Below are 23,120 nucleotides of genomic sequence, written 5' to 3'. Positions count from 1 at the left end.
TTCAAGTAAAAAAAAAAAAATGGATGTGGTCAGTCCCTAGAGGAATGACAGGTAGTGTCAGAGAGTGAAAATGACTGTCTTCTGCCTATTTGTCAAAAACAAAAAAAAGTTCTCTTTAGGACATCTGTTTTTCAGGTTGTGGAGGTTCCAGTATAGGGTCTATTCTGCAAGCAATCTGTAGGTCATCTAAACTTTTCTCTTCATTCAGAAGTGCAGGGTATGCTCCTAATAGAGTGGGAATCACCTGAGAATAGTTCAAAGGTGTTGAGGGTTTACCAAGCTATACTCTCTCTTGCCCTAGATGTCACACAATGCCTTTTTTCACCAGATGCTGTGGGGGATGCCTTGGCTTTGATGGATGCCTAAAAGACAACTATTCTGATAATAGGGGATACAGTTCTCAAAGATCACCAAGTTACAAATATTTAGGTTCTGTTGAAATATGCCTTTTCATCCACATCTTTACTGGTGCAAATCACTATCTATGAGGTCTATGTAACTCTGGTGCTTGCACTGGATACAGCAGTAACCTGAATGGCAGGAGGCAAATCAGCTGAAATCTGGGGCTGCTTTCCTGGAGGACACCTTATATGAGCTTATTGAGATCTCTTCTAGTTCTGTAGCCTTGTTGGTTGCAGCATGAAGGCTATTGTGGCTATGCCACTGAGCAGAAGATGTTTCCTCCAAAGCCCGTCTAAGCAAGCTAATTTTCAAGTGGGAAACTATTTCTTTGCAAGGACTTAAAGAAGCTTGCAAAGGACCTGTGAGAAGCAAAACCTCAGAGAAGTTTCAGAAGAAAAAAAAATCAATTCTTTCAAGTGGCCATAAGGCCAAGAGATGAATCAGCTGATTCTGCTGTGTCCAGCTATTCCACTCAATGAAGGTCAGTGATTTCCTTCCTAGAGGGTGCTTGAAGCATTCTTTTTCAGAAATGTTACCAGGCGTGGTCCCACATATCTTCATGGTTGCACCCTAATTCTTGCCACTTCAGTTCCCAACACCTGTATGGTCTCTCCATACATTAAACGTGCTGGAAGGTGGCTGCTCTTACTATTCTCAAATAACTTCAACACTTGCAAGCAGTGGTTTCAGTTCCATGTGAAACACAGAAGCACAGTCGGTATGCCTTTTAATTTGTGGTCCTAAAGAAGGATAGTTCCTCAATTTGAAAGCAGTAAACAGCAGTCTTTGCATTTCCCATTTTAGTATGGAAACCCTTCAGTCTGTAAAGTGACTGTGCAGCAGGGCAGGCTTCTCTCTTTGTGAAATTTTTACAAGGCTTACTTCCATATTCCCATTTGGGAAGATCATAGGTTCTTCCATTTTTTTCCATCCTGAAAAATCACTTTCAGTTCAGGGCGCTCCTATTTTGAACTCGCCACAGTTCCAAGAACCTTTCCAAGGTAATGGTAGTAGTAGCAGCAGCTTTCTTACAAAAGACCAAGTCCACCAGGAAGGCCTTTATTGTGGTCCAATAGAACTGTGCAAGTTTAGAAGGCTTGGGCTGGATAATTAACTTTGTGAACATAAGAACATGCCATACTGGGTCAGACCAAGGGTCCTAAGCCCAGTGTCCTGTTTCCAACAGTGGCCAATCCAGGCCAAAAGAACCTGGCAAGTACCCAAAAACTAAAGTCTATTCCATGTTACCATTGCTAGTAATAGCAATGGCTATTTTCTAAGTCAACTTAAATAATAGCAGGTAATGGACTTCTCCTCCATGAACTTATCCAATCCTTTTTTAAACACAGCTATACTAACTGCACTAACCACATCTTCTGGCAACAAATTCCAGAGTTTAATTCTGCGTTGAGTAAAAAAGAACTTTCTCCGATTAGTTTTAAATGTGCCACATGCTAACTTCATGGAATGCCCCCTAGTCTTTCTATTATCCGAAAGAGTAAATAACCGATTCACATCTACCAGTTCTAGACCGCTCATGATTTTAAACCCCTCTATCATATCCCCTTTCAGCCGTCTCTTCGCCAAGCTGAAAAGTCCTAACCTCTTTAGTCTTTCCACATAGGGGAGCTGTTCCATTCCCCTTATCATTTTGGTAGCCCTTCTCTGTACCTTCTCCATCACAATTATATCTTTTTTGAGATGCGGCGACCAGAATTGTACACAGTATTCAAGGTGCAGTCTCACCATGGAGCGATACAGAGGCATTATGACATTTTCCATTTTATTCACCATCCCTTTTCTAATAATTCCCAACATTCTGTTTGCTTTTTTGACTGCCGCAGCACACTGAACCGACGATTTCAATGTGTTATCCACTATGACGCCTAGTGGGGGATGAGGGATATACACCCCCACGGAATGTTGGAGCAAACTACCATCAAGGGTCACCAATCCCCTGCTCATCTGCATCAAACCAAGGCGGGTTGGCCCTACCAGGACCCAACAACCCCCTGGGAGGAACTGAAGATCTATCTTTTTTTCTCTCTCTTTTTTTTTTTTTTTTATAAACTTCAGACTGCAGGTTTTTCATCATGTACCATCTGCTGGAGACAGAAAAATACTGAGGGACTGCAGGTGGCACACTAGGCTATGCAGAGTGTCAATGAAACTTTCTCTGTCTCCATCTGGTGGCAGGGAGGAAAAACCCAGGAGTTTGGACTGATCTGGGTACCTATAGATTGTTTTAATTGCAGGGCTTTGAAAGGGTGACAACTTCTAAAGCTTTTTTGGCTAGATGGTTTAAAAGTAAAAAAAAAAAAAATCTATTGATTTAGTTTATTTATTGAAAGGTCGGCAGCCTCTGGAGGTCCTTTGGGCAAACTCAGCGAAAGCTAAAATTTCTGCTTTGGTGGAGCGTCTGTTCTTGCCCTGGAGGATATTTATAAGGCAGTGATTTGGTCTTCCTTACATTCCGTCACTAAATATTTCAGTCTGGATGTTTATGCAAAAAAAGATGTGGCCTTTGGAGCTGGTGTTCTCAGTGCAGCCCTAACTTCTTCCCTCCCAGATTAATTTGGCTTAGGGACCTCATACATGTCATGACTGGTATAGCAGGATGAAAAGGATGGACAAATTTAGCCTTGCTTGATAATTTCCTTTCCTTGAATCCTGCTATACTAATCCTGGACCCTCCCAGGAAGCTGGGTCAGTGCAGTCTTTAAAGTGATGTACCTTGGTTTACAGAGATAAGGCAACCAAAGGCTTACTTTTTGTTCTTTTTCTTCCTCTGGTCGCCGCATCTCAAAAAAGATATAATTGCGATGGAGAAGGTACAGAGAAGGGCTACGAAAATGATAAGGGGAATGGAACAACTCCCCTATGAGGAAAGACTAAAGAGGTTAGGACTTTTCAGCTTGGAGAAGAGACGACTGAGGGGGGATATGATAGAGGTGTTTAAAATCATGAGAGGTCTAGAACGGGTAGATGTGAATCGGTTATTTACTCTTTCGGATAGTAGAAAGACTAGGGGACACTCCATGAAGTTAGCATGGGGCACATTTAAAACTAATCGGAGAAAGTTCTTTTTTACTCAACGCACAATTAAACTCTGGAATTTGTTGCCAGAGAATGTGGTTCGTGCAGTTAGTATAGCTGTGTTTAAAAAAGGATTGGATAAGTTCTTGGAGGAGAAGTCCATTACCTGCTATTAAGTTCACTTAGAGAATAGCCACTGCCATTAGCAATGGTTACATGGAATAGACTTAGTTTTGGGTACTTGCCAGGTTCTTATGGCCTGGATTGGCCACTGTTGGAAACAGGATGCTGGGCTTGATGGACCCTTGGTCTGACCCAGTATGGCATTTTCTTATGTTCTTATGTTCCTGTGCATTTATCCACAAAATGCTTGGAAGAATCACTTTTATGGAGGATCCTTTAAGTGTTCCAAAGTATGTACATGTTACTTAAGTTTGATTCTTTTATATTTTTTCCAGGACTTGGATATAACAATATTTGCTTTCTGCTGGAGCTGTACCAAGGTAACTACCAGTTATGATGTAATGGGAAAAGGTGTGACCTATGTCTCCATTTGCTAGTTGTGGGAGAAAACTCACATCTGGACTGGTGTTGCAGGATTCAAAGAAAGAAAATTATCAGGTAAGACTAAATTTTCCCATAATACTCAAATACTCTCATTAGCAAACAGAAATGCTGTATGTAAGAAAAATGCTTTCATAATGTCCTGCATCTCCTTCTAACATAAAGAAAATTAACAGTCTTTCACTAAACATTGACTTCTTCTGTGAAATGCTCACTGTGTGTTACATTATACTGAAAGGCTTTGACTGACAAATGACTGGTACCTGTGAGGACAAAATGGCCATGGCCCAGGTGGCAACAGGCAGGTCAACTCAAAATAAGCAGATTGCACACAGGTGTCCATAATTCTGGGTACCTATAATTATTCTATGGATAGCACAGTATTTCTTGTTCAGTTAAAGTACCTGAACTCTTTCCTGGTTTAGTTTCAGAACAGTTCCATGAAGGGATTTCAACTGATCTTTGGCGACAGACAACTCAGCAGTGGCCAACTTATCGGAAGCTGCCATAGCTCTCTGCAAGTCCTTTAGTTCTTTATCGAGGCCAACCAACTGCATCTGTGCCTTAGCATCTTCTAATTTCCTCTGAAATATGGACCAAAATATGCAAGATGGTAAGTTTACTGTAACTCTGGAAATGAAGAGTCACCAATTAGCAATGCTGACATCAAGAAAATTCATAATATATGTCAGTATGTTTAATCTTTCCTGATGTGCACAATCTAAGATTAGCTTGATGCCAAAACTAGGAGGAAAAGTTGAAGAGCTTTCTAGTGGTTGATATGTTCTGTGGGGTCATTTATTATCACCTACAGAAAATGTATTTCTATGCATGTTCAAGGCAAAACTTTTGTACATGCTCTCTTAGCTTTTAATCTGCGTACTTTATTTTCCATATCGTCCAGTTCTGTAAGAAGATTCTGTCTTTCCTCATCAGCTTCTTGAAGCTGCTGGTCTGTCAGGCCTTGTATTTCTTCCATGCCCTTCAGTTTTTCATGCAAGCGTTGAATTTCATTTTCCAGCTGATGAACTCTGGCCTCATTTTGCCTCTTTTCAGATTTAATCTACAATTTAAGCAAAGAATAATTTAGAAAAACATCTATCGAGTACATTTGTTAAGGATGTGAATTCAAAACCAAGAGAAGCCATTTTTGGTCAGACTAGATGGGCCATTTGGTCTTTTTTGCCATGTTTCTATGTTTTGTTAAATCTGAAACAAATCTAAAATGTCTCTGGGGGAAAAAAAAAACTAAACCCAACATTTTTGGATTTTTTTATTTTGGCAAAAAGAGCATGCTATTTGCTGAAATAAAAAATCCAAAAGAAAGCACCCCCTCCCTCCCAAAATGAAATTCAGCCAAAAACAAACTGAAAATATTTTTCCTGCATATTTCCAGCATTTATAGTTTGAATCTGAATTTTTTACGTCAAAAAATATATTTTTGTAGATTCTGAATCAGGTATTATACACCTTTGGGCAAAGGAGGAAAGAGACAAACCATTTCCACAATTCTGAAATATATTTCCTTAGAATTCTTTCAAAGTATTCATGGAAGAAAGCCCAGTACAACTTTCCAATGGGTCTTTCTTTTCTTCTGATTCATCGCTATCTGACAAGTATCCATGTGACTCCCCCAGTGAAACCCAACTAAAATACCAGGACCATGAAACATATTTGGAAGAGTAAGGGGGGTGTTTCAGTATGAGCTTCAAAAGCCACCTTACATGGCTCTCTTCTCATTGAACTGCGAGTCTTACTTCTAACATAACTTCCAGCTCAACTGACTTAACTAGTGAAGAAAACCTGAGCCTAATGTCAGTATGCATCACTAAATCAGCCCTCTTACCTTGCCTTCTTCACAAGGGTGGGAGTGAAGTAGCAACAGACTTGCACACACACACACACACACACAAAAGACAACTGCCAATAGATTAAGGGATTGATTTATTAAGACTTTTCTCCCAGTCTGTCAAAATAGTTTAGTAAATCAGTTCTTAAGTTTTAAGAAAACAGACTAAATGAAAATTGGTTCTTACCTGCTAATTTTCGTTCCTGTAATACCACAGATCAGTCCAGAAAAGTGGATTGTGTATCCCTACCAGCAGGTGGAGTCAGAGAACAATTAGAACTTTGGGCACTGCTTCATAACGAGAGTGCCACCTGTAGTCACTCAGTATTGACCTGTACCTAAGCCCATGCTAACAGAACTAAATAACGAGGGGTAGCACCCAACCAAATTTCTGGACTACCACTTCGTCGCTGGCAAATAAAACCAGACCGAACAACTGCTAAAACCTGCTCCATGAATCATGTCTGCAAAAAAAGGAGCTTCAACAATAAAAAACGTACGCAGGTTCTGACCAAGACAGTCTTTCGGTATCTGAAGAAAGGGGTGGGTCTCTGGACTGATCTGTGGTATTACAGGAATGAAAATTAGCAGGTAAGAACCAATTTTCATTTCCTGAACAGACCCAGATCAGTCCAGAAAAGTGAGATGTACCCAAGCCACCCTACACTGGGCGGGAACCCGAAAGACCCGCACGAAGTTCACTCTCCCTGAAGGACGGTTCATCAGAAGCCTTAACGTCCAATCGGTAATGTTTCATAAAAGTGTGAATAGACGACCACACCACCGTCCTACAGATCTCCTGAGGTGACAGTAACTGACACTCTGCCCAGGAGATAGCCTGAGCCCTAGTGGAATGAGCTCTGAGACCCAAAGGCACCTGACGCCCTCGAGCTATGTATGCCGCGCAAATGGCTTCCTTAATGGTCGCTTTTGACGCTTTGTCCCCCCTTCTTTGGGCCACCAAAGAGGACGAACAAATGATCTGAAATCATTGGTAACCTCCAGATAATGCAATAAGGCGTGCCACACATCCAAAAGATGAAGGTCTCTGTTCTGAGAAGACTCCCGGGACCAGTTAGGGAACCCCAGAAGCTCCACAGTTTGATTGACGTGAAAGGCTGAAACCACCTTCGGGACGGCGCTCCGCCAAGGTGAACAAAAGACATGCCTCCAGTGCTACGGCGGGACTTTGAGTCCCGCCTTGCCGGTTGATGTACGCCACCATTGTTGCATTGTCCGAGAAGACTCGCACCATTCTGCCCTGGATCCAGGGAAGAAATGCCTGCAGGGCCAGACGTAAAGCCCTGGTCTCGAGCCGGTTTATGGATCAGGATCTTTCCATCACCGACCAGAGCCCTTGGGCGGACCTGTCTGCACACACCGCCCCCCAACCTGAGAGGCTGGCATCGGTGAAGATTATCAGCCAATTCGGAGTGTCCAAATCCACCCCCCATTCCAGAATGTCCAGTGACAGCCACCATGACAGACTGGCTCTGGATTCCGGAAGTAGAGGCATTGGTAGATGGAATTGCTCAGACACTGGGTTCCAGCGAGACAAAAGCGCACGCTGTAAAGGTCTTAAGTGAGCGAACGCCCAAGGAACCAAGTCCAAGGTTGAAGCCATGGAGCTCAGGACCTGAAGATTATGCCACACTGTGGGATTGCTCCTTCGAAGAAGGGAATGTATTTGTTCCTGCAACTTCCCTATTCTGTCCGCCACTAGAAACACTTTGCCCAGCAAGGTATCAAATTGTGCTCTGAGATAAATCAACTTCTGAGTGGGTTCCAAGTGTCTCTTCTACACATTGATTACCCAACCTAGGCATCGCAATGTGAACATCACCATGTGCACTGATCTCTCGCAGTCCACCCGAGACTTCGTGCGATTCAACCAGTCGTCCAGGTACGGGTGGACCAAGATTCCTTCCTGACGAAGGAAAGACGCCACCACCACCACGACCTTGGTGAACGTGCGAGGAGCTGTTGTGAGACCAAACGGGAGGGCTCGAAATTGGAAGTGTCGTCCCAAGACCTTGAACTGCAGAAACCTCTGGTGATTCAGCCGGATCAGAATGTGTAAATACACCTCCGTGAGGTCCAGAGAAGCAAGAAACTCCCCTTTTCAAACCACGGTCATCACTGTTCTCAGGGTTTCCATACGAAAGCAAGGAACCCGAAGGCAACGGTTCACCTTCTGCAGATCGAGGATGGGCCGAAACGTTCCCTCCTTCTTGGGGACCACAAAGTACACGGAGTACCGACCTTGTCCCTGTTGAGGCTCCAGAACTGGGACAACAACTTTGAGCTCAAGAAGTCGTTGTAGAGTCACCTGGACCGCCTCTCGTTTGACACTTGAGGCCACTCGGGACTCCACAAAAACCTCCCAGACCAGGTGTGAGAACTCCAGTGCATACCAGTCTTTGATCATTTCTAAGACCCAGCGGTCTGATTTAATTCTTGCCCATTCCATGTAAAAGTTGGATAATCTGCCACAAACAGCTTCGACGATGGAATGGGTACTCGTGGCTTCATGGGGGTTTTTTATTACTTCCTGCACCAAGATGCACCAAATCTCTTCCGGGCTGGCGACCCCCTCGAAAGGACTGCTGGTGCCCCGAATCAGGTTTAGAAGCAGGAGGTGCGGAGTATCTACCCGCTCTGAAGCGGTGAGACTCCCAAACCTAGCTCGAGGAGGGAAGACTTTCTTAGAAGATCTTTTATCTTCCAGCAACCGATTGCCCTTGGATTCGGCAAGCAGCTTTACTAGCTGATCCAGATCCTCCCCAAACAGAAGCTTGCCCTTAAAGGGTAGATTACAAAGCTGGGACTTGGAGGACAAATCTGCCGCCCAATTACGCAGCCAGAGGAGACGTGTCGCGGACACCAAGGACACCATACCTCTCGCCGAGGTCCTCACCAGATCATACAAAGCATCTGCAACATAAGTGATGCCTGCTTCTAGGCGAGCGGACTGCAGAGCCCCACTGTCACCCGTACCGGCCCCGGCAGCCAACTCCTGGACACAACACAGACAGGCCCTCTGCATGAGGCTAGCGCAAACCGCCACCCAAAGGCTTAGCTCGGCAAACTCGAATGCTCGCTTCAACTGCATCTCCAGCTTGCGGTCCTGCATATCCTTAAGGGCAGCCGCCCCAGCAACCAAATAGTGGTCTTTTTCATGACTGCCGAGACCGCGGCATTCATCTTTGGAATCTTCAATACATCCAAAACATCAGACGATAACGGGTACAGTTTCACCATTGCTCTGCCCACCTTCAAGCCGGAGCCTCCCACTCCCGGGTCACTAGTTTGCCAACCTTCTTAGGCAGAGGAAAAGATGTTGTGGGACCCCTAATGCCATCGAGGACTGGATTGACGCCCTCGTTGTCAGACTCTTCTTGAGAAGCTTTAAGTCCCAGAACTTCAAGGACCTGGGGAATAAGGGGTCTTAACTCATCCCGCTTGAATAAACGTACCACGCTGGTGTCATCCCCCTCCGCAGGAGGGTCATTGGGCTCATACGGATCATCTGCCGCCCCTACTACCCCAGAAGTCGGCGTCGCCCCAGACCCCCGGATCGGATCTCGCGTACCCTGGGGAGAATCCCCTATGGGGTGAGCCTGATCAGAGAGGTGCTGACGAGGGTCCGTACCCCGACCTCTTTTCTCAAGTGGGTCCGAACCTGCCCCCAGGAGACCGGGCCGCTTTACAGAGCGTTTCCTTGCCAGGAAAGCCTAGTGCATAAGGAGGACAAATTCTGGGGAAAACCTCTCCGGGTCCCCCTCCTCCACTGGAGAGTCGTTTGGGGTGATATCATCAGTTCCCCCAGTGAGGTCTTCCCTCACCGGGGCTAGAAAAGGCGGAGAATCCTCTTCCCGCGAAGCTGAGACAGACGTTCACTCCCCGAGGGAGGAGGCACGAAGCCCTGAAGAGCCCTCTAACTCCGGGGAACACGCTGCGCATAAGAAGGCTGCATCTAATGCCTGGCCGTGTGACCCACACGCGCGGCAGGCCTGCAATTCTTTTTTCGGTCCCATCTGCAGCAGCACGCCGATAGTCTGAAGTGAAATAGAAAAGGGCGTGAATAAAAAAAAAATGCTCGGAGCCGCGATGTGTAGAAAATTTCAGTCAGGCAGGACCAGAAAAACAAACTTTTCGTGCTGCGGGCTAAGAGACTACCGGCTGAGGAGAAAAAACACGCGCAGCCGTGCCGTGGGAAAGGAGCCTGTCTATAGTGAAATCGCAAGGCCCCCAAGCAGGGAAGCGGCAAGTAAACAAGGCACACAGAGAAAAACTCAGAAAATGACCCGGAGCCCCGGGAGCTGAGGGGAACACTGCTGACAGCTTCCCCGGCTGGCCTTAAAAGACCCGGTCCCTCCTGCACCTCTCCTTACCTTAGCACTGAAGACTGTCAGTCAGCCACAGTGAAAACAGCTCTTTTTTTTTTTTTAAATTAAACTTTACCAAGACACAGAGAAAAGCTGTTGCAGGAGATAAGGGAGCAGCTGTAGCACAGACAGTGGTGAGTAGCCAGGAGCCGCTGGTCGTCAGACACCAAACTGTGGCAGGCGAAACCCTGACAGGAATATCCAATTGCCTGGACGCTCGGCTTCTACTGAGGAATGGCCCATAAAGGCGCCTAACACCTCAGGAAGCGACTGTAAACCAAAAAATTAAATTCAAAATAACTAAATAAAAAATATAACTAAAGACTGCAGGTGTGCATCTGTACCACCCGCTGGAGCTCAAAGAAATACTGAGTGACTACAGGTGGCACTCTCGTTATGTAGCAGTGCCCAAAGTTCAAATTGTTCTCTGACTCCACCTGCTGGTAGGGATACACAACCCACTTTTCTGGACTGATCTGGGTATGTTCAGGAACTCAGTATTAATTATAAAGAATGCTAGCTTGGTACTATACAAATGTAATACAGAAACTCATTACAACATCACAGTATTTATACATCAGCTGTGATAGCTGGTGACAGTCTGTGTCCAAGCATTAGCAAGAGATTTCTTGCTGTGATTCTTATTGGAACTGAGCAGATATGACCTTTGGGATTCTACTCACAAGCAATAAGCTTTTACAGATGCAAGGAGAAAAACATATGTATTGTAGTTATAGAATAAATGCAGTAATTGTACTTCTGCAAGACAAAAACCTCCAACACATTGGACTTTGGTTTACTGATAGTAGTTTGCAGTATAAATTTTGAATCACCATCTACCACAGCAACAAAAATGAAAGCAACTTGCTGATTAATATATGTATTTTAGGCTGGATAAGACTGAAAATACTGTGTTGCCTTTTTAAAAGAATGTCTTGAGAATAATCATTAAGAGAGCAAAGTCAATGCCACATTATTTTCAGTCATTATTTTAGTATAAATGAGAGCATAAATTTTAGTTTATTTTAAATTGGTGTAAATCCCAAAGGCTATTTATTAAAAAATATTTGAGTACTCTACATATGCTTCTTACTTTTGCCTCTGCTGCTTGGTTACAAGCCTTTTTATAATCTTCTGGAGCATCTCTCAGTTTATCATGCAGTGATGCTATTTCTTCCTGTAGCTTTCGCTGTCTTTCTTGTGCTGCTTCTTTCTCCTGCTGAGAGTGAGCAAGGATTTCGTTGATCTGTTTGTGCAGTTCTCCAAGGCTTTTCCCTAAAATATCTGATGCATTATGACATCTGGAGACAAAAAAACCCACAAATTCAGAAAAATGGATTCGGTGCAGCTTGTGATACCTTTGGCTAAGCCAAAAAAATTATCCAGTCATGTACATGATCTGTTGAGACCATATCAGTTCCTTCTTTAGAAAAATTCAAAAAGAAAAAATTTACACTTGCGTGATAATTTCCTTTCGAATCCAGCCAGACCAATCTAGATGCATGATTTATGACCCTCAGCCAGCAGATCGAGACAGGTTTGCTGACATCATCCCTTATAGGGTCCCCAGTATTCTATATAACAGGCTAAGAAAATGTAACCAATCTCCCTTGCATTCAAGCTCAAAGGCTCCAAGAATAACCAAATTTACAGCATTCAACAAGGAAAACATACAATATTCTCACCTGATTGGAACCAAAAATTGGTTCTATCCAAACATCCATTGACAACATCTCTTTAGTCAGTGCCCGACCTATAAACATTCCAAATTACTCTACAGATTAAAGACCATGGCAATCAGGGATGTCCTGGACTCAAGAAAAGGAAATTTTCAGTGCAAAAGTCTCTTTCCTCATCATCTAGCCATACCAGCCCAGATGCATGGGATGTACCCAAGCTACTCCTCAACTGGGCAGGATACTGCCAAACTGCTTTGAAAAGGAATGCAAAAACCACCACATTGTCGCCTTGCAAATCTTATCATGATTCATCAAGCAAAGCTTAGTCCATACTGTTGCTGCACCCTGGTAAAATGAGCCTTTAGGGAGAAAATGATCCCTGGCCACATAGGCCGCCCCTATAGTCTCCTTAATCCATAGCATTATCAAAACTTTCAAAGCTGATTCATCCTTCCTTGGACCATTAAATAGCACAAAGATGACCAGATTTCCTGAAATCATTAGTCACTTTCAACTACTAAAGCAAAATCCTTATGATGTAATTGCCTAAACTCTTCCCTGCACAGATCCTTACGGAACAAAGGCAAACAGACCATTTGATTGAGATAAAAAGCCAAAACCACTTTAGAATAACACCACCATACAGACATACACCGCCTGATCCAAAACTTTTAGGAAAGGCTCCCCTATACATAATGCCTACAGTTCTGCAACCTGCCTACCAGAACAAATTGCCAAACAAAATGGATTAAAGTGCAAAATGCTTGACAGAAACCTTCCTTATAGCACAAACTGCTGATCCTTGAGAAGTCTCCAAATGACTGATCAATCACCTAGACTCCTCTGACAACCAGAGTCCCTGCGCCATCCAACCCTGACAACGTGCTCTCCATCCAAGGAGACTAACGTTGTTCACTGTTGTGACTCATGAAGGGAACTCTAAAAATCCATCCCAACTTCTAGATTCCTGGAAAACAGCCACCAAGCCAAGCTCTGCCTCGTCTGCTCTGGTAGCAGTAACATTTTGGAGTAGATCTGGGACTGCAGGAACCATCTTGACAGCAAGACCTTCTTTAAGATCTGTTGTGAGCCCTTGCCCAATGTACCAAATCCAGCATCACCGCCAAAGAACCCAAAACCTGCAGATAATTCCAGGCTGTTGGACTGCACACTTTCAATAAGACTCTCACCTGCCCCTGCAGTTTTTGGATTCTCTCTTCTATTAGATGAACCCAACCTTCTCCTGTGTCAAACATGCGCCCAAATATTCCAGGGTCTGGGATGGTATTAGTCTGCTCTTCTGAATATTGACCACCCTGCCGAGCTCTTGAAGAAATTGAACTACCCTGGAAGTTTCAGTCTTGTCATCTTGAGCTGACTTTGCCTGAATTAACAAATTGTCCAGTTAAGGATGGATCCGAATTTCTTCCTGACTAAGAGCTGCTTTTATTACTACCATCATCTTAGTAAAAGTCCTTGTAGATATAGCCAGCTCAAAGGGCAGAGCCCAAAACTGAAAATGGTCTCCCAGAACTGTAAACTGGCGATACTTCTGATGATCCATCCATATGGGGATATGAATATAGGCCTCTGACAGATCTAAGGATGTCAGGAATTCCTTTTGACTCACTACCACCATCATAGATTTCGATGTCTCCATCTTTAAGTGAGACACTCTTAGAACTCTGCTGACCTACCTGAGATCCAAAATGAGATAAAAGATACAGTATTTCTTTTGAACCTTACAGCAGATGGACTATCTTGGCCATAACCAGGACCACAAACTCTAAAAGCAAAGATGATCGAGCATAACTTGCACTTCTCTCTCTTTCAAGTGGAAGAGACAATGGGACACCATAAATGTGTCCAAAATAGGATGGAAAAATTCCAGAGCATAGCCATCTCTGACTACAGCCAGAACCCACTGATCCGAAATAATCTGAACTCATCTTTGGTAAAAGGCAGACTGGGTCCCCAAATCTTTAATGAGAGTTTTTAACACCAGCGGCTGTACCAGTGCCTGAATCTTTATAAGGCCTTGATCACTGTTACACGATGATTTTCCTTCTCTTTGCCTTTTCTGATCCTGATAACAGCTACTTGACCGAGTGGAACACGATGTCCCTTAGCTTATTTTCAGGCAACCTGGGAGCTTTAGACTTCTCTAAGGACTTCACAGACTTATCTAACTCTTCTGCAGCAGACAGCTTCCTTTAAAAGGAAACTGTACCAACTGGGTCTTAGAAATGGCATCCACTGACCAGTTGTGCAACCATAAACTCCTTGCTATCACCATGGAGACCATACTTCTAGCTATGGCCAGAAAAAAATTGTAAGAAGCATCAGCCAGAAAAGTCACCCCATCTGAGCTGCCCAAACAGGATGGAATGAAGACCTTTAATGGAGTTTTCTCGAATATGCTGTGTCAAATGCAGACCAGCCCTAGCCACAAACCCACTACAAGCTGCAGCTTGCAGAGCAACTCCAGCTACCTCAAAGGCTTTCTTTAAGGAAGCCTCAATTCTTCTATCTTGTACATCCTTAAGAGAAGCACCGCCTTTCACAGAAATAGTGTTCAGTCTTCAGCACACACAGAGTATCCATTTTTGACAACTTCAACGTCTCTCTTTCCTGCTCACTTAAGAGGATAAAGCCTTGTCATGGCCCTTCCTCCTTTAAAACTGGCCTCTGGAGAAGGCTTTGAGAGGGTTATGCAAACCTGCCATAATTGGATCCTCTGACGATTCCACCTCCTCCATCCCCCCTTTTTTCCTCAACTATATTTAAAATTGTTAAAGACTGAGAAATTAGGGAAGATAACACCTCTTTATAAAAAAGGCAACCCATCAAGGACTTGCCTTCCTCTCTGAGGGAATATTCCCCTTCTAATTCCTGCTCACTTGCTCTTGCTTCCTTGGTAATCTTAAAGGAAGCATCAGACCCAGAGGATCTAACATCCTTCAGATCTTCCACCTCCTTTTTGGCTCTTTTATACCCAGCAGAAAGCAGCACATTTCCCTGAGGAACTTGTGTGGAGGAGGGGACAGAGATCCTCAGAGCTGTAATTTGCCCTAGGTAAAAAGCCTGATGAAGGCTTTTTAAAAATTCTGGGAATAACACCAACCAGGCAGAAGCAGGCATGGTGTCCTGTCCTGCCTCAAAAAAACTTCTACGGCTGTGCCAACCACAGTACCAGAAGCTTCAAAAATTTTAGAAACATTGACCACCACTGTGGTTAATAAAGGAAGAGGCTCCCCCGATCAGAGTTCTCACTTTCTCAATGAGCTAAAATGGCTGCTGCTCCTGCCATGGCAGAAAGCCTGTCAGTGGGAATCAGCTGGCCTGATGACCCCAATTTGAGTCCTCCAAGAAATGTCACATCCATGCAAATCTTTTGACTCCCTCTTCTCCTGACAGGATTTACAGACCTTTCATGCCCCCCCCAAGTAAAAGATCTATGCAAGCCATAATATAATCAGAGCATAATGGTACCTTTTTCACACATTTCTGTGATGCCATCCCCACTGCTGATTGTTACTCAGCCCTGGAGTTACTCTCAAAAAGCCCCGAGACAATTCTGCCACTTCAGTCACAGAGCTGACTGCTTAACAGCTCTAGTTTCTATTTATTAATTTTATTAATAAACTTTATCTAAATGGCTAGGGCAGCCAAGTTAAAGGAAGGTAACAAATCCCGGAGTAGAAGACCATGAAAAAGAGAAAGAAGACACCCAAAAGAGCAGGGGTCAAAACTTACCAGGCCAAGACTCAGTTCCCAAGAGGCCCCCTAGTCATTAAGCTAAGCTCCACTAGGGGATGGAGATCAGAGACTAATCACTACAGAAGCCAGCCCAATCGAAATTCCCTCTTCACCTGACCTAAAAACCAGGACTCAGTCACAACATGGGATGCTTGTTTACTATCAGCTAGAAACAGAATAATGGCAGGCTGAGTGAAGCATGGGACCCTAGAAGGGTCAGCAAGCCTGTTTCCATCTGCTGGCTAGGGAGCACAACCCATGCATCTAGACTGGTCTAGCTGGATGATGAGGAAAGAAAATAACTTGGTCTCTCTCTAGAGGCAAAGTCGTCAGGATTTTCTGGCATTTCAGGAATTCCCAGAGCTAGGTGAAGACTATGCATTTTGATCCTTGAAGGCAAACTAAATTCCAGTCAGAGAAGGATCAGGGTTATATTTACAAAGCTATGATAAGGGTACAACACATGTAATACAGTGTTTATCATTCGATAAATGCTGTTTATCGCACGATATTATTATTATTATTATTTTGCATTTTTATATACCGACATTCTTGTATCAGATACAAATCATACCGGTTTACATTAAAAACAGAGTATGCAGGAAAATAGGTTTCCTAAGTCAAATACATTGAACATATTTAATAAACAAAGGATTACTAAACACTATGAAAAAGTATATATATATATCCACATTGCAGCGATATTCATTTTTTTCCACAAAAAAAAAACCCCATTTCCAGCCCCTATTGAGATTAGCTGCTTTTATACATTCAGAAAATGTACTAATGATTGCAAAACAGCTAATGCTTAGATAATCCTATGCAAACACAATAATGGATTTGCTTCAAGAAAAAACAAGATGCGTTATTATAATACAAACTCAGGAATTGTAGATAAAAGAGCCCGGGGGCATCAGGTTGCTAATGTGCATCCCAAAGTCCCTGGGATGCTTCTTAAAGGGTCACATGGCCCAAAAAACCATTTTCCCCCACAGTTCAAAAATCAGCCCAGAAGTCTGAGTAGACCTTTGACTACCCTCCTGCCACCAGTTGAAATGATCCAGCAGGCCCAAAAGTTAAAAAAATAAATAAATACAATTATATACACACATATATATATATATAAATAATTGTGCTAAGACACCCCACCCCTTCCCAAACCCCTCTCCTTTGGTCAAAATTACCTTCCTCCCCACACCTGTATCCAACCCACATCTCACCTCCAAAATAAACCATAATTCCTGCTAGTCTAGTGGCATCCCCCCCTTTACATAGAAAATAGATCCTGGTGATCTAGACCCTCCCCCTTCCACCACCCTGAGTCCCTCCTCACCCAAGAAATCAATCCATGGAAGTCCAATGATGGTGCGGAGAGCACCCTAGTTCCGGGCTGGTCGATGCCATTTTCCAAACTGGCACAGACTGGCCTTTGCCCCGTCACCTGACAAGAAGAAAGGCCATTCAGTGCTATTTTGGGGACCACCATTGATTTATTTCTTAGGTAAAGAAAGTTTCAGGGGCTCTCCTAGACCACCAAAGTCTATTTTCTAAGCAAGGAGTGGGGGGTGGGAGACCACTAGACCAATACTTCTCAGCCTAGTCTTTGGGGCACACCTAGCTGATCTGGTTTCCAGGATATCCACAATGAATATGCATGATATAATTTGCATACATTAGCCGTGGTGCCTGCAAATCTACCTTGTACATATTCATTGCGAATATCCTGAAAACCTGACTGGTTAGGTGTACACCGAGGAATGAGTCGAGCAGTGCACTAGGCTACCAGGGATTATGGTTTATGTTGGGGATGGGGGTGTTGGATATGGGAGTGTAATTTTGACCATAAGGGAGGGATTTGGGAAGGGGGTGGAGTGTTGTCAGCAATTTTCTTTTTTAATGCTTTAGGGCCTACTGGGCCGTGTCTTGACAGGTAGGGTGAGTGAGGGTATTCTTAGACCCCCGAGGGGGGGGGGGGGTTGATTCATTGGGGGATGAGGGGTTCTGGATTGCGGGGCCCTTTAAGATGATGGCAGCCCCAGGTGAAGTGGGCCCCTTTTGCACATTAGTGAGCCTTTCTTTGCAACATTTTTTAATCACAGATTTTTTTCTGCATTAAAAAATATCATAGGAAAACCACTGTGATATTTTCCCAGGGAGGAACAAAAATATCACAAGGATGCCCTCTGTGAAATTTTGTCTTTCATGCAGTAAACTATCATGGCTTGAAAAATGACCCCCTAATTTGCTCATGAAGGTTTCATTAGCAGGTGAATATGTAACAGTATTTTCAGAAAGAATTAATGCCTTGTCAAAAAAAAACCCTAAAAATTCTTTTCACCAAAAGAAAACTTAGCAATTAATTGTATACTGCCTCAGAGCCAAAGTAGGGGTTGTACTCTTTTCTTACCTAATTTCTCCTGCCCCTGTCTTCAGTTTTTTCTTGAGTTCAGTAACACGAGCTGTGACTTGCTCGGGATGAATTAAGCTAGCCTCTGCATGGTCCAGTTGGCTCTGAAGATTTTTCAATTGCTTTTTTAGTAGGTTATTATCTACCTAAAAAGACCAGATTACTGAATTATAAAACAGTATTGTACAACCTGACTTGAGGTCTACCTGTGATTTTCATATTTACTTTCTCTTGCCCCTTTAGATCCCTAAGGACAAACTTGCTTTTATGCTACAGGAATAAAAATATATTTTTAAAAACATAAAAATGAATGTTAGTCCTGTAAAATACCACCAATTTATTTTAATTATTTTTGTAAGAGAAATCAATTACTGCCATGAACTTCTATGATCTATTTCGGTCCAGGATAATTGTTAAATTGCAGAATTAGAGCACCCTAAAATATAAGTTATCCAGCAATCATTGCAAACTCTTTCACTACCAGGAATCAGATTATTAAGCACACTGAACACCATAAATACTGTATAAGTAAATTAATGTTTGCATATGAAAGATTAAATGACAATGATTAAACTAAATGCTAACTGGATTAAGAAAAGGGATTTTCTGGTGACTTTAATCCCAGAAATGGGGAGGAGGGGGGCAGGGAGGAGGCAATGACAGTCTTAGGGATGAGACTAGATACCAATCTTACAATGGCTAAGCAAATTTCATGTGTGACAAAAACTTCTTTTTTCCTCTACAATTTACCTGTTGCCTCAGACCATTCTTGAAGAAGTTGGATTTATTGACTTTAGCACAAGCATTGGCTTATCTTTCCTGGATCACTAGTGCCTTATATATATATATAGCTATGACTAAAACTACACTAACATAGTTACAGTTTATACAGAACACAGCAGCTAGGGTGAAATTTGGGGCCTCTATATTGCACCGGTTTCCAGGAGGAGCAAGGATTAGTTTTTAATGTTATATATGACTTTTAAAGTACTCAGGAGGGCACCCACAATACCTAGTAAAAGTTTTAATTCCTTATAAACTAGGGAGATTAGTTTAGAGGAGACAAGATGCCCTACTTTTTCCTATCAACATCCTATATTATGGAACACTATCCCTCTTGATGCTAGATTAGAACTAAATTATGGGTTCTTCCGAAAAAGAAAAAAAAAAAGAGGTTTATAGTCTTATTTTTAGAAATTAGAAGAAGCCTTTATGTTAAAACTTTAGAAGTAACTGTTTTTTCTGCCTGCATTTTAATTTAACAGGCAGGTGTTTTTTGGTAAAATGAGAGGTTTTCTCATTTGTAATATGACTGTTCGGAATTCTCTGGTCTTTCTATGTTTGTGTGTTTTTATCATCTGTTGATGTGCTCTTTTTTAGAAACAACTTTGATATATGATAAATAGTAGAATATAAAAGCTAACATGCTAGCCATTCTGGGTGAAAGACATGCATTACTATTATATTAGATAAACAAAAGACCATTTATGGCTGCAACATGCAGACTATACCTGCAGCTGTTTGAGTTGAGCCAACAGTTCCCTGTTTTCTTGCTCTTTTTCTTCAGATATCTGTGCTTTGCTCAGTGCATTCTCCAGTGCCTGTCTCTCCTTCTCAAGCTCTGCTCGTACTGCTGAATGCTCCATCTATGCTCACCCAAAAGAGGGCATTCTCAGATAAAAGGTCGTAACATGGATAATTCTCAGAATAACAAATTAAATAAGGAAAAATTAATTCTTACCTGATAAATTTCCTTTCCTTGAGTCTAACCAGACCAGACCAGACGCATAGGTTAATGCTTTCCAATCAGCAGATGGAGATAGAGACTAACAGGCTTGCTGCGAACTCCCTATGTAGGCTCTCATGCTGACCTCAGCTTGCCACTGTTCTATGTAACAAGCAAAGAAACATTTTTAATATTCTAATCAAGTTGTTCTCAACAGGTGTGTCAGGACACACTGGTGTGTCTCAAGGCCTGCAGAAGGCTGCTCTCTCCTCATCATCCCAGATGGGAGTTGGTTGACTTCACCTTTATCGGGCCTGACAGAAGGCTACTCTCGCTTCCTTAGCCTCCCTCTGGGCCAGAAAGAGATTTCCTCCTTCACCCAGATCAGAGCAAGACATTGTCAACATCTGCTCTTCTGGGCCCAACAGGAAACCAACTTTATCTTTCCCTTCTGGGATGGGAAGTGGTGCTTTTAATGCTCTCTTCATCCTCTGGGGTGGGGGAAAAGAAGTTGAGGATGCTGGGCAGACAGAGTTGGATTGCAGGAGCTGCTGAGCAGAAAGGGACGGGAAAGAGGGGCTCGGGATAGCTGGGCAGGGAGGGGGGAGGAAAGGAAAGGAGCAGGGAGAGAGTCGAGCAGGGGAAAGAGGAGCTCCAGAAGAGGATGTGGGGTGAGGTTGGGAATGCTGGGCAGGGATGCAAGTGTGAGAGGTTGAATGAAAGGGAGTAACAAAGAGAAGTGAGGGATGTTGGGGGCATGGAGTGATGGGGTGCAACAGCCATAATATGTCAGATTTGGGAATGTGCGTTTCTTCTATTTTTGTACTTTGCTTAGTTCAGGAGAAAATGTATTTCTGTTTCTACTTCTCCAGAGTGGCTTTTTGGGGTTTCCATTCCAGGCTGTGTCTCTGTGACTCCACATTTTTAAACTTTTATTCCGTATCTGGTGAAGATTGGTTCTGTCGAAACTGAGGTGAGGTATTTTACTAGTATGTAGGGATTTGTATCAGTCTTATTTGTAGTGTTTTTGCAATAGGACATGAATTGGTGTTGCACTACTGCCTTTTTGTTTTTTTATGGGTAGGGCTATTGCTGTTTGAGTCCTCAGAGTTACTGCTGCTTTGGTATGCCAAGTTTGCTATACATGTGCTGAGAATTCTTTTTTTCCAGATTTTGTAATTTACAATGCACTTGGTAGTAAAGGGAGTTTGTGTTGCTGTTACTGAGATGACAAAGAATACCGAGGGATAAATTCAAATCGTATGCCATAAGGCATTTAAACTAAACGACTGAGGTGGCAGGAGGGCAGTGGAATGTCACCCCCCAACAACAAAAACAAATAAAAAAAACAAGGGAAAAGGGTGAGGGGATAACAAAAGTCAGCTTAATAAGGCAAAAACCAAGTCCAAGAAAAGTAGTGAATAGAACAAGAGAAACTGGAGAGCTATGAGCACAAACGCTCATAGTCTGAGTAATAAAATCCCAGACCTGCAAGCCCTAATGGTGGAGGCAGATTTGGACATTGTTGCTGTTATGGAGACATGGTTCATAGAATCTCATGATTGGGATGTGGCCTTACCGGGCTATTAACTTGTTAAGGAAGGACAGAGAGGACAGAAAAGGGGGAGGAGTAGCTCTTTATGTCAAAAACAATATCCAGGCAACTGAACTGCAAGGAATAAGGGGTAGAAACGAAGCCTTATGGGCAGTCCTTAAAAAAAAAAAAAAAAAAAAAAAAGAGGATGGTGCATCCATCCTCTTTTTTTGGGGGGAGCCAGTTTTGAATGGGGAGCCAGTTTTGAAAGAGTTACACTGGCTCCCCATTCAATCTTGCATACAGTACAAAACACTAACACTTATCCATAAAGCCCTCCACAATCCTGAAATGAAATGGTTTAATAACTCACTACAATTTCAAGCATCTATTAAACCTACCAGAATTCCATACCTCGCCACCTAAAGACCCCCTCGCCCAAATTATATAACCATGCCTCCACCAAAGCACGAGCGTTTTCCTTTGCAGGCCCCTTGCTGTGGAATACCATGCCCTCCGAACTACGCCTTGAATTGTCTCCCAAAACATTCAAGCAAAAACTCAAGACTTGGCTATTCACGCATGCCTATACTTGATATACATATGTCTATCTACGCCTCTTTATGCCTTGCCTTTATCTACCCAATACTTCCTTATATGCACCAATTCTGATTTCTCCTTATATCTGCTTACTACTTTCAATACCCTTCTTTACAACTGCTCCTAACTGCAATCTAAGTGCTCCTCTCCCTGCTGCTTCTCCCCCTCCTACCACCTCTAACTTAGAATCCTAATTCCTCCTTGTCTTTCCCTAACCTCATACCTAATTTTTCTAGAATCCTTATATTTTCTAGCTTTGTTTAACTCAGCTCATTTAAGCTGCACCTAAATGACTGTCTTGATTTAATTACTCTTACTTGTTTTATGTACAATTACCTATATTTTAGCCATTGTTAAATGTATAACGTTCCTAAATCATTGTTTTGATTTAATTTCTCCTACTAGTTTTTGTTCAATTACCTATATTTTAACCATTGTTAAATGTATAACGCTCCGGCGTAAGTTCTGCTCTCTGTACACCGACGTGATATCTCTGATGAGCGGCGGTATATAAAAAACTATAAATAAATAAATACATTTATACTGGAGTGGTTTACAGGCCTCCGACTCAAACTGAAGAACTAGACAGAGAGCTGATTGAAGACATGCAAAAGGAGGAAGGACGGGAGATGTGCCGATTGTTGGAGATTTTAATCTGTCGGATGTAGACTGGAGGATCCCTTCTGTGGAATCTATCAGAAGTAGAGAGATAGTGGATGCCCTACAAGGGGCTCTGTTCAAACGAATGGTAATGGAACCCACAAGGGATGGTGCTATTCTTGACTTAGTGTTCACAAATGGAGATAGCTCTCAAATGTCTGGGTGGGGGCCTACCATAGCACCAGTGATCATCAAATGGAATGGTTTGATATTGCAAATAGGATTCGGAGACATCACACAAAGACCTGAGTTTGAACTTAAAAATACGGACTTTGCTGAAATGGGAAAATTTCTGGAGATGGAACTTGAAGACTGGGAGAAAATGGGAGAGGTGGAACAACTGTGGGCCAAAATAAAAGGAGCAATTACAAAGGCAACTAATCTTTACCTTAGACAAGTAAACAAAAGCAAGAGAAATAGGAAACCCATCTGGTTCTCAAAGGAGGTGGCTGATAAAATAAAAAGAACAGCATTTGAGAAATATAAAGGATCCCAAAAAGAGGAACACAGGGTAGG

The 23,120-nt window shown here is 42.9% G+C and overlaps 1 protein-coding gene across 4 annotated transcripts in view; it reads right to left on the bottom strand.

The window, feature by feature from the left end:
* Window positions 1–23,120, bottom strand: part of CNTRL (centriolin) — a 402,596-nt gene that overhangs the window by 249,077 nt on the left and 130,399 nt on the right. For all 4 annotated transcript variants that reach the window (XM_029610804.1, XM_029610805.1, XM_029610806.1 and 1 more), the window contains 5 exons: window positions 19,596–19,730; window positions 18,085–18,230; window positions 11,333–11,540; window positions 4,886–5,065; window positions 4,407–4,586 (listed from right to left, as the gene is read on the bottom strand). In XM_029610804.1, the coding sequence (XP_029466664.1) occupies window positions 4,407–4,586; window positions 4,886–5,065; window positions 11,333–11,540; window positions 18,085–18,230; window positions 19,596–19,730 (849 nt within the window). The remainder of the gene's footprint in view (window positions 1–4,406; window positions 4,587–4,885; window positions 5,066–11,332; window positions 11,541–18,084; window positions 18,231–19,595; window positions 19,731–23,120) is intronic.

This window comes from Rhinatrema bivittatum, chromosome 8, assembly GCF_901001135.1.
Source record: "Rhinatrema bivittatum chromosome 8, aRhiBiv1.1, whole genome shotgun sequence".
In the NCBI taxonomy this organism is placed as follows: domain Eukaryota; kingdom Metazoa; phylum Chordata; class Amphibia; order Gymnophiona; family Rhinatrematidae; genus Rhinatrema; species Rhinatrema bivittatum.
Note: the sequence above shows the minus strand (reverse complement) of the source record. Positions and strands in the feature narration are given on the sequence as shown.